Below are 12,917 nucleotides of genomic sequence, written 5' to 3'. Positions count from 1 at the left end.
TTTTATCCATACTCACATCCACAACCGCTGCCTTATGTGTAATATAATGTCTCAGGATTTATGTTAACAAATGGCATATTTCCACTTAAATGGGGAAAATCTGACCGCAACACATGTTCAGTTAATTTTTTTAAAGCAATATAGGTGACACCCGATCACAGCCATTCAGCGAACAAAAGTTAAACAACTACACAAGATTTTAAAAATCCTGAAAATGTTCACCAAGGTACAACAGCAAGTTCTAAGACATAATTACTGCTCAATAATCTAACCCAACATGGCATCTAAGTCCTGCAATTTAAAAAATACGTTTTTTCTCCCCCTCCCCCATGTTATATTAGAGATTTTCTAAATCGCATGATAATGATCCAGTTTTTACTCTCCATGAAACAAGTCACAATTCACTGGTGTTTTTACTGTGTGATTTACCATCCCAAAATTCTTTCATCTGACAGTCCGTTCAGCCTGCTTGATACGATTGGATACCAGAATTTCCTTTTAGTGATGCAGAACAGTAAATGGCATTGGGATAATGGAGATTGCCAAAATCAAAAGAAATCCATTGTTTTGGCCAACCAAACAAAAAAATTCCATTCCCATGTATCTAAAGTATTCTTATAAGCAATCCTCAATCTTTTCCAGCTTTATCCCTCTTCCAGGTTTCTCTTTTCAACCAAGACCAGCTGCCCAAGTATTCTGTTCAACTCTGCAGCACTATTGATAGCAAAGCTTCAAGCACAAGTTTTCAACATGCTTTGGTGTAAATTTAGAGTTGAATAAAATCCTGCAGTAAAAGATTGATGGAACATTCAGCTTTCCATCTTCTGATGCTGGAAATGAAATTCAGGGAACAAATGTAATTTCCCAGATGCGATTGGAATTACTCACCCTGCAATCACATACTTTGTTGGGGTGGAAGATTGCAACCTTCACGTGTAATCAACCCGTCGTGCACAATCAAATAAGATCAAATAGAACAAGTTGCCCTACAACTATAGGCTGTGCACGCCATACGCAAGAAGAAGAAGACATACTTTGTTGTTGGCAAAAAAGGATGAGAAATGGATTTTCTGTAATTAGTTTAGCTGTGTTTTGTTTGCTGGTCTACAATCAATTTTATGTAGTTTCAACAGTGTTCCAAAAAAATGTTTACCTTAATTTGATCTTCAGTTGTAACAATTTCAATAAAAAATGTTTTTCAAAAGACCACAACCACATTTAAGGATTAGAGGACCAGGCCCCATCAATGAATGAAGCAGGCAGACGATCCATGGTAAAAGGTACAAGATTCTGAGTACATTAGACCACGACTTGGATTATAAGAAAATTCACAATTGCTACATTGCACCAGACTCCCTCTACAATCCTGGTCTCAGCACCACCACTCCCCCACTTCTTTTGCTCTCACAGAAGTGATATGAAAATGTCGATAAGATTTATTTTTCAACTCTGGTTTCTTGACTCAAGCACAGACCTTACAGAAAATCATTCATTTTCACTACCAATATAAGGAAATATGATCTTTTGTCTCCCAATATACAGTTCAAAAAGTGCCAAGTACAAAGAATTAATATCGTACACAATAAAGCTGAAGGGAAAATATTCATTAATTATTTGCTAACATGGGAAAATGTGAATTGTGGAATAGGGAAAATAAAATTCAGTATCCTAAAAATGAATGCAAGATCTCTTCAGTTACTGTTAACCATGGACAAATTATGAAGATATATTCTTCATAATGCAAAATATAATTTTGCAGCTGACATCAAACTGTTGACTCAATTTCATTACTAAACTATTTCCATTGTTATTTGGAAATCATGGATTATTTCAAATTGAAAATGCAATATTATCACATTCTAAATAAAATGTTGGAAAACATATGTTCAATCTTTGTAAAATTATTTTTTAAACTTAACAGGTAGATAATTAAAAAGTCAAATATATCAGTCTGCTGGAACAATTTTTTTAAATACCAAAAATAAAGTACCTGGGCACCAGGTAGGGAGCTGAAGGGGTTAGATGGTCTCATGACTGGCTGGGTATACATCATTGTTGGTTGCGTCATCAGAGGCATAGTTCCCATTGGAGGCGGCTAGACAAGTAAATCCAAAAAAAAATAGTTCAACCATAAAATTTAGTTTCCTACAAATAGATCGGAAGATTACAGGTGACCACCGAGTTGTAGCCATTCCATACACAGAAACTCACCTTTCCAAAACTCAAATCTCTACCCAAAATTTGTGATACAAAATAAAGTTTGGTCTCACAGAAGTGATATGAAAACGTCGATAAGATTTATTTTTCAACTCTGGTTTCTTGACTCAAGCACAGACTTTTCAGAAAATCATGATATGGACTGTTTTCCAGGAATACAACAACCCCTCTCCTTACCCCCCCCCCCCCCCCCCCCCCCCCCCCCCAACCCAGTAATGCGGTCGGTACACAAAAATGCTGGAGAAACTCAGCGGGTGCAGCAGCATCTATGGAGCGAAGGAGATAGACAACGTTTCGGGCCGAAACCCTTCTTCAGCCCGAAACGTTGCCACGTTGCGAACGTTTCAGCCCGAAACGTTGCCACGTTGCGAACGTTTCGGCCCGAAACGTTGCCTATCTCCTTCACTCCATAGATGCTGCTGCACCCGTTTCTCCAGCATTTTTGTGTACCTTCGATTTTCCAGCATCTGCAGTTCCTTCTTAAACACAGTAATGTGGTCGCATGTCCTAATAGCAGCATTTTAATTTTACACTGTATATTTTGTAACATTTAAACTGTAAGCAAAGTCCACCAAATATTTTGTTTAAGAAGGAACTGCAGATGCTGGAAAATCAAAGGTTGACAAAAGTGCTGGAGAAACTCAGCGGGTGCAGCAGCATCTATGGAGCGAAGGAAATAGGCAACGTTCCGGGCCGAAACCCTTCTTCAGACTGATGGGGGGTGGGGGGGAGAAGGAAGGAAAAAGGGAGGAGGAGGAGCCCGAGGGCGGGGGGATGGGAGGAGACAGCTCGAGGGTTAAGGAAGGGGAGGAGACAGCAAGGGCTAGCAAAACTGGGAGAATTATATTTGAGGGTACACAAAAATTCAACGTTCATGCCATCCGGACGCAAGCAACCCAGGCGGAATATGAGCCATATTTCGCCTGGGTTGCTTGCGTCCGGATGGCATGAACGTTGAATTTTTGTGTACCCTCAAATATAATATGACCGTTTAAAAGCACTTACCATGCCATATCCCATCACTGCTGTTGGCGTTGTTGCTGGGAAGGCCATAATGGGAGGAGCCTAGGACAGAATCATTGGATTACAAGATGGTAAGAAGTTTTAACTACAACTACAAACATACATTTAAAGATCATCTCCAAACATGAGATAAATGTGTTATGTGATTACCTGGTCACATATGGTGGCATTTGCAAAATAGCATAAAGTACAGAAAATATAGTGTTGATGTTGCATTGCCTCAAAGCAACCCAAAATACAAAGTAATTCACATATGATTTACAGTGAAATATGGTCAATTATCTTGTACATAATATTGTAGCCAAAGGGATACAATACTGCTAATTATACTCGAATACGCTTTTCTTTATATAGATTTCACAGCAGATTTGAACTTTAAAAAAAATATTTTCTGAAACAAGTTTTAAAAGAAAATCACAAATTAGATATTGACATAATGGATGTGCAACTAGACTGGTAGACCAGTGATCCAGACTAATGATCGGATAACACGTTAAAATGTTATTAAACCACTACAACTCGTGTCATAAGATAAGAAAACAAAAACAAGCAGGAAAAGCCTACTTGAACTTGCCTATGTCAATTTACTTTTATGGTCTATGACTATACGGTAGGAGTGACTGGAAACCGTGTGCAGAAAAGGGCCCATCGTTATGGAGGGAATATAAATCAATTTTGAGATTCAATGTGGCAGATTAATAACCAACCTCGCTCCTTAAAATGGGTCTGTACTTTTGGGTGAACAGCAGCACAAGAATTGCAGTTTGGAAGCTCTATTACTTTTCATCTCACTCCAGGTCATCTCACTATCATTATCAAGCAAGAGAATTAACCCTAATTCGAGAAGACATTAAAGCCTTCCAGGATTTGGTGCACCCAATAATTGGATGCCAATTTGGTGAAGCTACACGAGAGCTACATGCTTACTTAGTATACTTAGCCACATCTCAGAACTAATGGGTCAAACAAATATCTCCAGTTCCACCACATCCCGTATGAAGCAAAATGCCATAGCAGTTAGGGCTGGGGCTACATAGGACCAGGAACCCAGGTTTGATCCTGACCTTCGATGTTGTACGTGTGGAGTTTGCATATTTCCACTATGATCTCGTAGGTTCCTCCAAGGTATTCTGATTTCCTCCCATATCTTGAAAAATGAACTGATTGGTAGGTTAATTGCCCATTATAAATGAGCAAATGTAAGTTGGGTGACAGTAGAAGCGATTGGGTTAACAGATATGTGTTAACGGAAACATGTGGGGAGGTTAGGAATGACTGGACTCCTTTCACACCTTCCACACATAGGAAAATGAAGTTTAATTTCTATCTCCATACTCAATAACAACAGAGACCAGAACAAAAGAGTGAAATATTTTTGTCGTCCATTGCCAGAAGAACTTAATTGATGACCACCCATATCTATTACTAGTCCACGATTGAAAAAAACCTAATTCAATTCACTCTGCACGATAAAGAAAAACATGAAAACATTGGATAGAGAAAAGACAATGAACCTCTGACATCCTAGTTGCAGTGCTGAAAACCTATGCCAGAAATAGTTGTGCTCTTTGTATACCTCTAGCACTTAGATCTAGCCAAAGTCAATATAGAAATCCCACCTCATTTCCTTTCTAAAGGTACATACTTTTATTCTGAGACTGTGCCCTCTGGTCCTAGACTCTCCCACTAGTGGAACCATCCTCTCCATATCCACTCTATCCAGGCCTTTCACTATTCAGTAGGTTTTAATGAGACCCCCCCCCCCCCTCATCGTTCTGAACTCCAGCATCGTTCTAAACTCCAGCCAGTATAGGCCCAGACCCGTCAAACACTCATTCGCTGTGAAGTCTCATTCATTTTTTTTCCAGCTTACTATCATGACCCCTTCACAAACAGATCGTGAACATGTAAGAGATAAGACATGGTCCTGGAACACTGCCATGTCTTGGGATTTTGTGAAAAAGAGAATGAAAATCATAACACACAATAAAACAATGACAAAGCACTTACTGGACTCACTATTCAAAAGTAACAAAGAAACCAATAACGGCCACTTTAATTTTACTTAAAGGTAGCGATTCATTAGAATGAATTGTTCAGAGAATGTTGTGACACTGCCACTGGGCTCTGGCAAAGTACTGCTCGTTCTCTGATTTCCACACTTCAGTACAAGGCCATGGAACTCAGAAATGAGCCAATTTGTAAGGATCTTGGGGATAAATATGGACCAGAAATGTAACTAAATCAGACCCAAGCTCAGTTATGAGTATCCACTCAAATTAGAGTCTGAGAGTGATATGGTGTGCAAACAGGCCCTTCAGCCCAACTATGTCCTCTGGTCCTCAATTCACCTAATCTGGGCAAGAGACTCTGTGCATCTACCCAATCTCTTCCTCTCATGATTTTATAAACCTCTATAAGATGACCCTACATCCTCCTGCGCTCCAAGGAATAGTCAACCTACTCAACCTCTCCCTATAGCTCAGACCCTCTAGCGCTGGCAATATCCTTGTAAATCTTCTCTGTACCCTTTCCAGCTTGAAAACATCTTTTTTATACCATGGTACGCAGAACTGAACACAATACTGTAATGCAGCCTCACCAACGTCTTATACAACTGCAACATAACCTCCCAACTTCTATACTCAACACTCTGACTGATGAAGGACAATGTGCTAAGCGCCTTTTTGACCACCCTCTCTACCTGCGACTCCATCTTCAAGGAACCATGCACCGGCACTTCTAGATCCCCCTGCTCAACAACACTCCTCAGAGCCCTACCATTCACTGTGTAGGTCCTGCCCATGTTAGACTTCCCAAAATGTGACACCTCACATTGCAAACAGCTGTAAAATAATTATGGTAGTATTAGTGAGAGGTTTCAACTTCCTTAAAATTGACTTGGTCTCCCATAGTGTAAATGGTTTGGACAGGTAAAATGTGTTAAATATATCTAAGAACACTTTCTTAATCAATATAATGAAGGCCCTACTTGAGAGGTCACAGCACTGGACCTCCTCCGATGGAACAACAGGGCAAGTGACCACTTGGCACCAGTGACCATAATTCTTTAGTTTTGTAGTAGTGATGGAAAAGGATAGGACTGGCCCACAAGTTAAGATTTTAAAACTAGAGATGATAGGATTAAGACGAGAGGGGATATATTCAAGAGTGATCTTGGGCAACGTTAGGGGGTAAATCCATTCAGAGGGTAATCTGCATCTGGAAAGAGCTGCCAGAGAAAGTTACAGAACCAGGTACAATTACAACTTTAAAAAAAACATTTGGACAGACATATGGATAGGAAGGGTTTAGAGGGCTATGGGCTAATGATTATGGGACTAGCCCTATGTGCCAACTTGGTCAGCATGGGAAAAATCAGTCTGAAAGGCCTGTTTCAGTACTCTCACCACCATTTCTTCGTGGTACTGTTGGACATTGCAACTATGATCTATCCCGTTAAACAAGTCCATGATCACCAGAACTATTTTTAAACTTACCCAGAAAATAATGAAAGCTTTCAGTTTCTTCCTTGAAGAGAGGCTTTGCAATTTGTGTTGGCATGGTTGTATGGCTTATCAAGCTAAAATCTAACTACATTTCTTCCTTCCCCGTTTTCCAACTAAATTCCCAATATTACAGAATATTAAGCTATTAAAAATATTCCATTCCTACAAACTATCAGTAGATCCATGTGCATTAAAACCAAATACATCTCCCACATAATTCAGTAGATAAATTAATAAACTACAAAAGGTAAACAAGTTGTTCAGACCAAGATTGTCCAAGATTGAATTCTAAACAGAATTATCCAATTTTAGATAATTTATTATCCAACTTTATACAAGGCAGTTGACAAATGTAGGCACACAAGAAAATATGGGCAAGAGTAAATCATTCAGCCTTAGCATTCAGAATAATGCCTGATCTGCCCAAGGCCACAATTACTCCTCTGTGCTAGATCCTCATTGCCCTCAATTCGCAATCTACTACTTTAAATATCTAATGCACTAATCTTCAGAATTCTCTGGGTGGAGAACTCCAGAGATTCAGACATAACAATAAATGTCTACCTACCTTTGTTTTAAATGACCAATCCCTTATCTTGAAATTATGTCTCCTTGTTTGTGGTTTTCCCATTACTGAAAACAGTAACATTTATTCTGTCATGCCACCTTAGGATCTTAGTTATTTCAAAAGGATCACTCCACATTCTTCCAAAATTCCAAGGATGCAGACCCAGTCTGTTTAACCTCGCTTTATAGCACAGGTTTCTTATCCCAGGATTAGCCTGGTGAATCCCTCGATTTCCTCCACTACTGCTATATTCATTCTTAGGCAAGAAGACAAGAAATGTGTGCAGTATTCCAAATGTGGCCTTGTCAACACCCTGCACAATAAGTAGCAAATCTATATTACTAAAAGTTTGATCTTGACCGCTTTTGGCCCGCTGTGCTGTGATTTCCGAGAGAACGGCGCCACCTACGGATATCATTTTTGGCCACCTCGCTCAGAGCCCCCCTTCGCCTTCCAGGACCGGAGGATTTTTCTCATCGATGAACAATCAGAGAGATATTAATGGTTTTTTTTAAAATGCCATTCTCTCTGCTGCCCCTGCTGGTGGGAGGGGGGAGGAACTATAAAACCCGGAAGTGGTGTTCCTCACTCAGTCTCTGCAAGATGGAGGAAGCCAGAGGGTCACGTGCCTCTGAGCTCTGAATAACACTGAACACATGTCTACTCAACTGTGAGTCCCCTTAATGTGGTTTGAAAATGAAAATATGGTTGGTTTGAAGTAAAAAGGCACTGCCTGCAAATGGTTGTTTGGGTGCTTGGGGTTGAAGTAAAAAGGCACAACTGCAAATGGTGGTTTGGGTGCTTTGGGTTGAAGTTAAACGGCACTACTGCAAATGGTGGTTTGGGTGCTTTGGCTTGAAGTTAAAAGGCACTACTGCAAATGGTGGTTTGGGTGCTTTGCTTGAAGTTAAAAGACACTACTGCAAATGGTGGTTTGGGTGCTTTGGCTTGAAGTTAAAAGGCACTACTGCAAATGGTGGTTTGGGTGCTTTGCTTGAAGTTAAAAGACACTACTGCAAATGGTGGTTTGGGTGCTTTGGGTTGAAGTTAAAAGGCACTACTGCAGATGGTGGTTTGAGTGCTTTGGCTTTAAATTAAAAGGCACTACTGCAAATGGTGGTTTGGGTGCTTTGGGTAACTTCCTGTTTGCACTGTATATTGATTTTAGATAAAATGGCACCACTTACGGCTGTGATTTTTGGCCATTGTACTCAGCCCCTCTCCGCTCAGCAGGTGCAGAGGATTCTTCCCATCAATGAAAAATAAAAGTGTTATTAGTGTTTAAAAAATGGGCCTTGCACCCTGCTCGAAGTGGTAAGAAACTGCACTTGAATTTGGTGGCCTTGCACCCTGCTTGAAATGGAAGGAAAATGGATTTGAATTTGGTGGCCTTGCACCCTGCTTGAAATGGAATTTCAAGGAATAGCCGTGAATCAACTGCCAGCCCACCAGCCGTGAGTGAGCTGCCAGCACATCAGGCTTGAGGGACTGAGCTGCCACCCCAAGAACCCATACCAGTGCTCCAGAAAGCACCCCACTGGCCACCAATATTGGAATTGGTGGAGAGGTGGAATATTGCGTCAGTGGACCAGCCCTCCTGTGTGAACATGGGACCCAATGGGTCCCACTTAGTCTAGTACAATCAAAAATTTGCTTCAGCTTTTGGCTTTACAGTACCATCTTCATTTCAACTTTTCCATGACTGGAAAAACGTGCTGTATTTATTTCAGGAAGGATAGATGGATGCATTTCCAGCATCCTTTTTTATTTCAGATTTCCGGAAACTGCTGTGCTCTGCATCTTAATTCTACTTCTTCAGAAAGGTCAACTATGATAAACAAATGCTCATCATCATCATATAGCACCAAACATCTCTCACATCCGGGAATTCTTGGTCTTCATCCAAACAAAGCCATTTCAAATTACATTCTCCAACATTTCACACCCCCCCCACCCTCCTCCTCCCCGCAACTTGAAACGTGCTTTTAGTTTCACTTTCCCTGACTGATGAAGAATATCGCAAAATCTTTAAACTGTCTCTCCACAAATGGTATCCGACCTGCTGAGCATCTGCTGTTCATTATTTTATTTTAGATTCCCAGCATCTTTAGCTTCTTGCCTTTTAATTTTAGTTAAGTTGCCTTCCTGTGAATAGACTATCAATCGCTTATTTAAAAAGGGCTGTGCTGTGTTTAAGAACAAACACTCAAGAGCTAAAACAATCTTGGTAAAATCAGACCAACAGTGTTACACAATGCTGCTTTGTCTCATCACTTATAAAGCCATGTGAGACAATTCTGCAAATAAATGCTTTAATTTGCCTTGAAGACTACAAAAATATTTAAACAAATCATGAAAGGTTCTCCTAGTTTATCGGTGAGGGATCCATTATTCTATATTGCCTTAACATAGCTAAAGTTAAATAGAACAGGAACATTTCCAAGGCAGATCATGCTTTAAACGGGTGTAATTTTGAATTTTAGGCATTTCAGGCACCGGTGGTATATGCTTCACAAATTACCCAATGCAATCATTAGTATCCGTGTCAGACTTCTGTCAAAGTAGACAACGAAAAGAAAGTGAAGAATTCATGCATCACAGCTACTTTGGCAGTTTCTTCACAGGAGGGTTCATGAAACCACAAGCATACGTACCATACGTCACTGCAGAACGAGAAAATATAAAGCTGTGTGGGAGGGAAGAAAAGGGTTCCATATATTGATTTATATGGAAGTTTTCTTGAATAGAGTTATATTAGTTTTCATGCTGTCATCAAAAAGTGACATTTAGAAGACTTAGGCAATGGCAGCAGAAGTTCACAGCAGATGAAAAAACATAACAGCTGCTTGCAATTTTCAAATCAGTAGCAATTGACAACCATGCCAGTTTTTAAGGTAATATGATTTCACTTACGTAATGAGGGAAATGCATGCCATTCTGCTTTTCAAAGGAAACAATTGCATAAAGATTCAATTATTTAGTTAGTTTGCACTCTTGCCATTAGTTCACATATTGCTCATATTAAAAGGGGGAAAACTCTATATTTTAACTCGTCCTTTTAATAATAATCCAAGTTAAGCATAATTTAGTCTTAAACTATATTTAGTATTTAAAAATACTTGATGTGCTGTAAATTGTGATCAGAGAAAAATACAAATCTGTCACGCACATTTCCTCCTCATACACTGTTACTCACTAATTTCAAGGTTTTGTATGAACTTTTGTTTAAATCTGTCAAATGACCATGAAAAGACATGTTTCTTTGCTTAGTCTCTGTCCATTTGTACAAACCCCACTTTTCCAGGGCCAAGAGATATCAATAGGTTGTAGTTTGTTAGATTTAACCAATTCGAAAAATTATTCCATTCCTAATCAAGACACTGGTTTGGAGAGTCACTTTAACCAAGTGAGAATACAAGTCCTCCATAGTACGTCTAATCTCCTCAGTTGTGGAATATCGCCTGCCTGGTACCAAATCATGCAAATACTGAGGGGTTGCAATAAACTGGAAATTGCCTCACCAAGAATGAATCAACATCACATAAGTACAAAATAAACCCATCTCGTCTGTACTGTTTCACCACCTCACAGAGATTTGCTAATTGGTTAGATATTTAACCCGGTGTTAAAGGTGTCATAACCTGATTGGTGTGTTCTCTCAATCAATACCACAATGAATACAACGTTTCTGGAATTGCCTGAACCAGTTTGGAGGATCTCAGTACATTTAGGTGATAAAGGTGATAAACCTGGCTCATGAATATACTTTTGAACAGAAGCATGGATCAAAGTGGTTGGGTCATGAAGGATTGTTTTCCGAGCTGAAGATTACACATTACATGTAGGTTTTGAAATGTGCTTTTAGAACTTTACTATTGTAGAATTTGATTATCTCCAAATCCAAGTATAGTCACAGCTCCACAGATGTCCTACACCTTCGTCCCTGTAACGTTGAAGCATGACTAGCCACCGCACTTCATGTGTTTATGTGCACACGTGCATATGTATTTAAAATGTGCTGAGTGTTTTGTTTCTTCACAATGTCATAAGCTTCTTAAGCACGTGTCATTTCACTAATAATGCAAGTCCATGAAAAGGAATTAATTGTAATCAATGTAATAAACAAATAACTGCAGATGCTGGTTTACAAAAAAAGACCCAAAGTCCTGGAGTAACTCAGCAGGTCAGGTAGCATCTCTGCAGGACATGGATAGGTGATGTTTAGGGTCGGACCCATCTTCTGACATTGTATGGGGGGGTGGGAAGATAAAAAACTGGAAGAGATGAGGTGAAGACAAAACCTGGAAAATAATAGGCGGATACAGAGGAGTGTTTTTGATAGGCAGATGGTTGGACAAAGGCCAGAGATGAAAATACAGGTGTAAGAGAAAATAATTGAGGAGTTGTGAATTGTGGAGTAGAGGAGGGAATGTAGATGGAAAGGGGGTGGTGGACAACGGAATAGGTGCGAGCCCACATGGGACACGGGGGAGAGGGGAGGGGGGGAATGAGGTTTCCATCCTATCCCCTCTTTCTCCTGCGCCCCCAAATCCCTGTACTCTCACACCATCCCTGTCAGTTGCTCCTTTCTCTTTTGTATGTTTATCTCCTATATTCAAGTCTCACAGTTTCCTATAATTACCCCCCCCCCCTCCACCCATATCCTCCGTCCGGCTTCACATTTCACTCTCCATTTCTTTTTTATCCAACACCCTTGTGTCTCCATTTCATCTCTAACCTTTGTCATTGATTCCACCCATCTGCCAATCACCCCCCACCCCCGCGCCTCACCTGTATCCACCTATTGTTTGTCACATTTTTGTCCCGACCCCAACTCTTTCCAACTTTCTACCCCCTATTCCAAACAGTATGAAGGGTCACGACCCGAAACATCACCTGTCTATTCCCTCCACAGATACTGCCTGACCTGCTGAGTTGCTCAAGCACATTTTTGTGCTAAATAACTTTGCTTGTGTAGTCAAGGTTAACAATCACTGATTAAACCAGCACATCTTCAACTCTGATTCTCACCACAGTTCCAGGATGCTCATACAATTGACAGTGCATACATTTGACAGCGTGCATATATCTCCAACAAAAACACACTGAGAGACGCTCACTAAATTCTCACCAAGGAGGTGGAAGCCAGGAATCAGTGCCTTGGATCTCTCTTCATTTTCCACCTTGCCATTAGCAAGTCTCATGAGCAGACACTTCCATTCACTCATTTTTACCATGGTCGTCTGGAGTTGATTTTTTAATCCATTCAGGATCGCAGGTGCCCCTATCTGCTCAACCTTCTCATCCCCATTGAGGAATCCAACTTTGACAACCTGGTGGGTGATGATGCTGTGTCAATGCTTTGGAAATTCCCAAGCACAAAGTAAAATCATGCATGGTGCTTTGCAGAATAAGGAGTGCAATGCAGAGGCAGAAATCTAACCAGGAGTTTGCAGCCAAACCGGAGGATTACTGCAGCATTTAGCCCCAGAAGCTGCTCCAAGATGGCAACCTAATGCGAAGCCTGATGCAACTGCACACATAGAGACCTAGCATTTAATCCAAAGTTGGAAAAAAGCCTTTCAAAGACATTTGCACTG

At 40.3% G+C, this 12,917-nt stretch overlaps 1 protein-coding gene across 25 annotated transcripts in view; it reads right to left on the bottom strand.

Annotated features, from left to right (window-relative positions):
* The window catches only part of picalm (phosphatidylinositol binding clathrin assembly protein), a 120,106-nt gene that overhangs the window by 8,724 nt on the left and 98,465 nt on the right, over window positions 1-12,917 (bottom strand). For 17 of the 25 annotated variants that reach the window (XM_033022477.1, XM_033022479.1, XM_033022481.1 and 14 more), the window contains 3 exons: window positions 10,231-10,254; window positions 3,223-3,282; window positions 1,991-2,095 (listed from right to left, as the gene is read on the bottom strand). In XM_033022477.1, coding sequence (XP_032878368.1) covers window positions 1,991-2,095; window positions 3,223-3,282; window positions 10,231-10,254 — 189 coding nt within the window. The remainder of the gene's footprint in view (window positions 1-1,990; window positions 2,096-3,222; window positions 3,283-10,230; window positions 10,255-12,917) is intronic. The other 8 variants (XM_033022483.1, XM_033022485.1, XM_033022487.1 and 5 more) reach the window with 1 other exon arrangement.

This window comes from Amblyraja radiata, chromosome 6 (assembly GCF_010909765.2).
Source record: "Amblyraja radiata isolate CabotCenter1 chromosome 6, sAmbRad1.1.pri, whole genome shotgun sequence".
NCBI classification, from domain to species: Eukaryota; Metazoa; Chordata; class Chondrichthyes; order Rajiformes; family Rajidae; genus Amblyraja; species Amblyraja radiata.
This window is presented reverse-complemented; position numbering and strand designations above follow the sequence as displayed.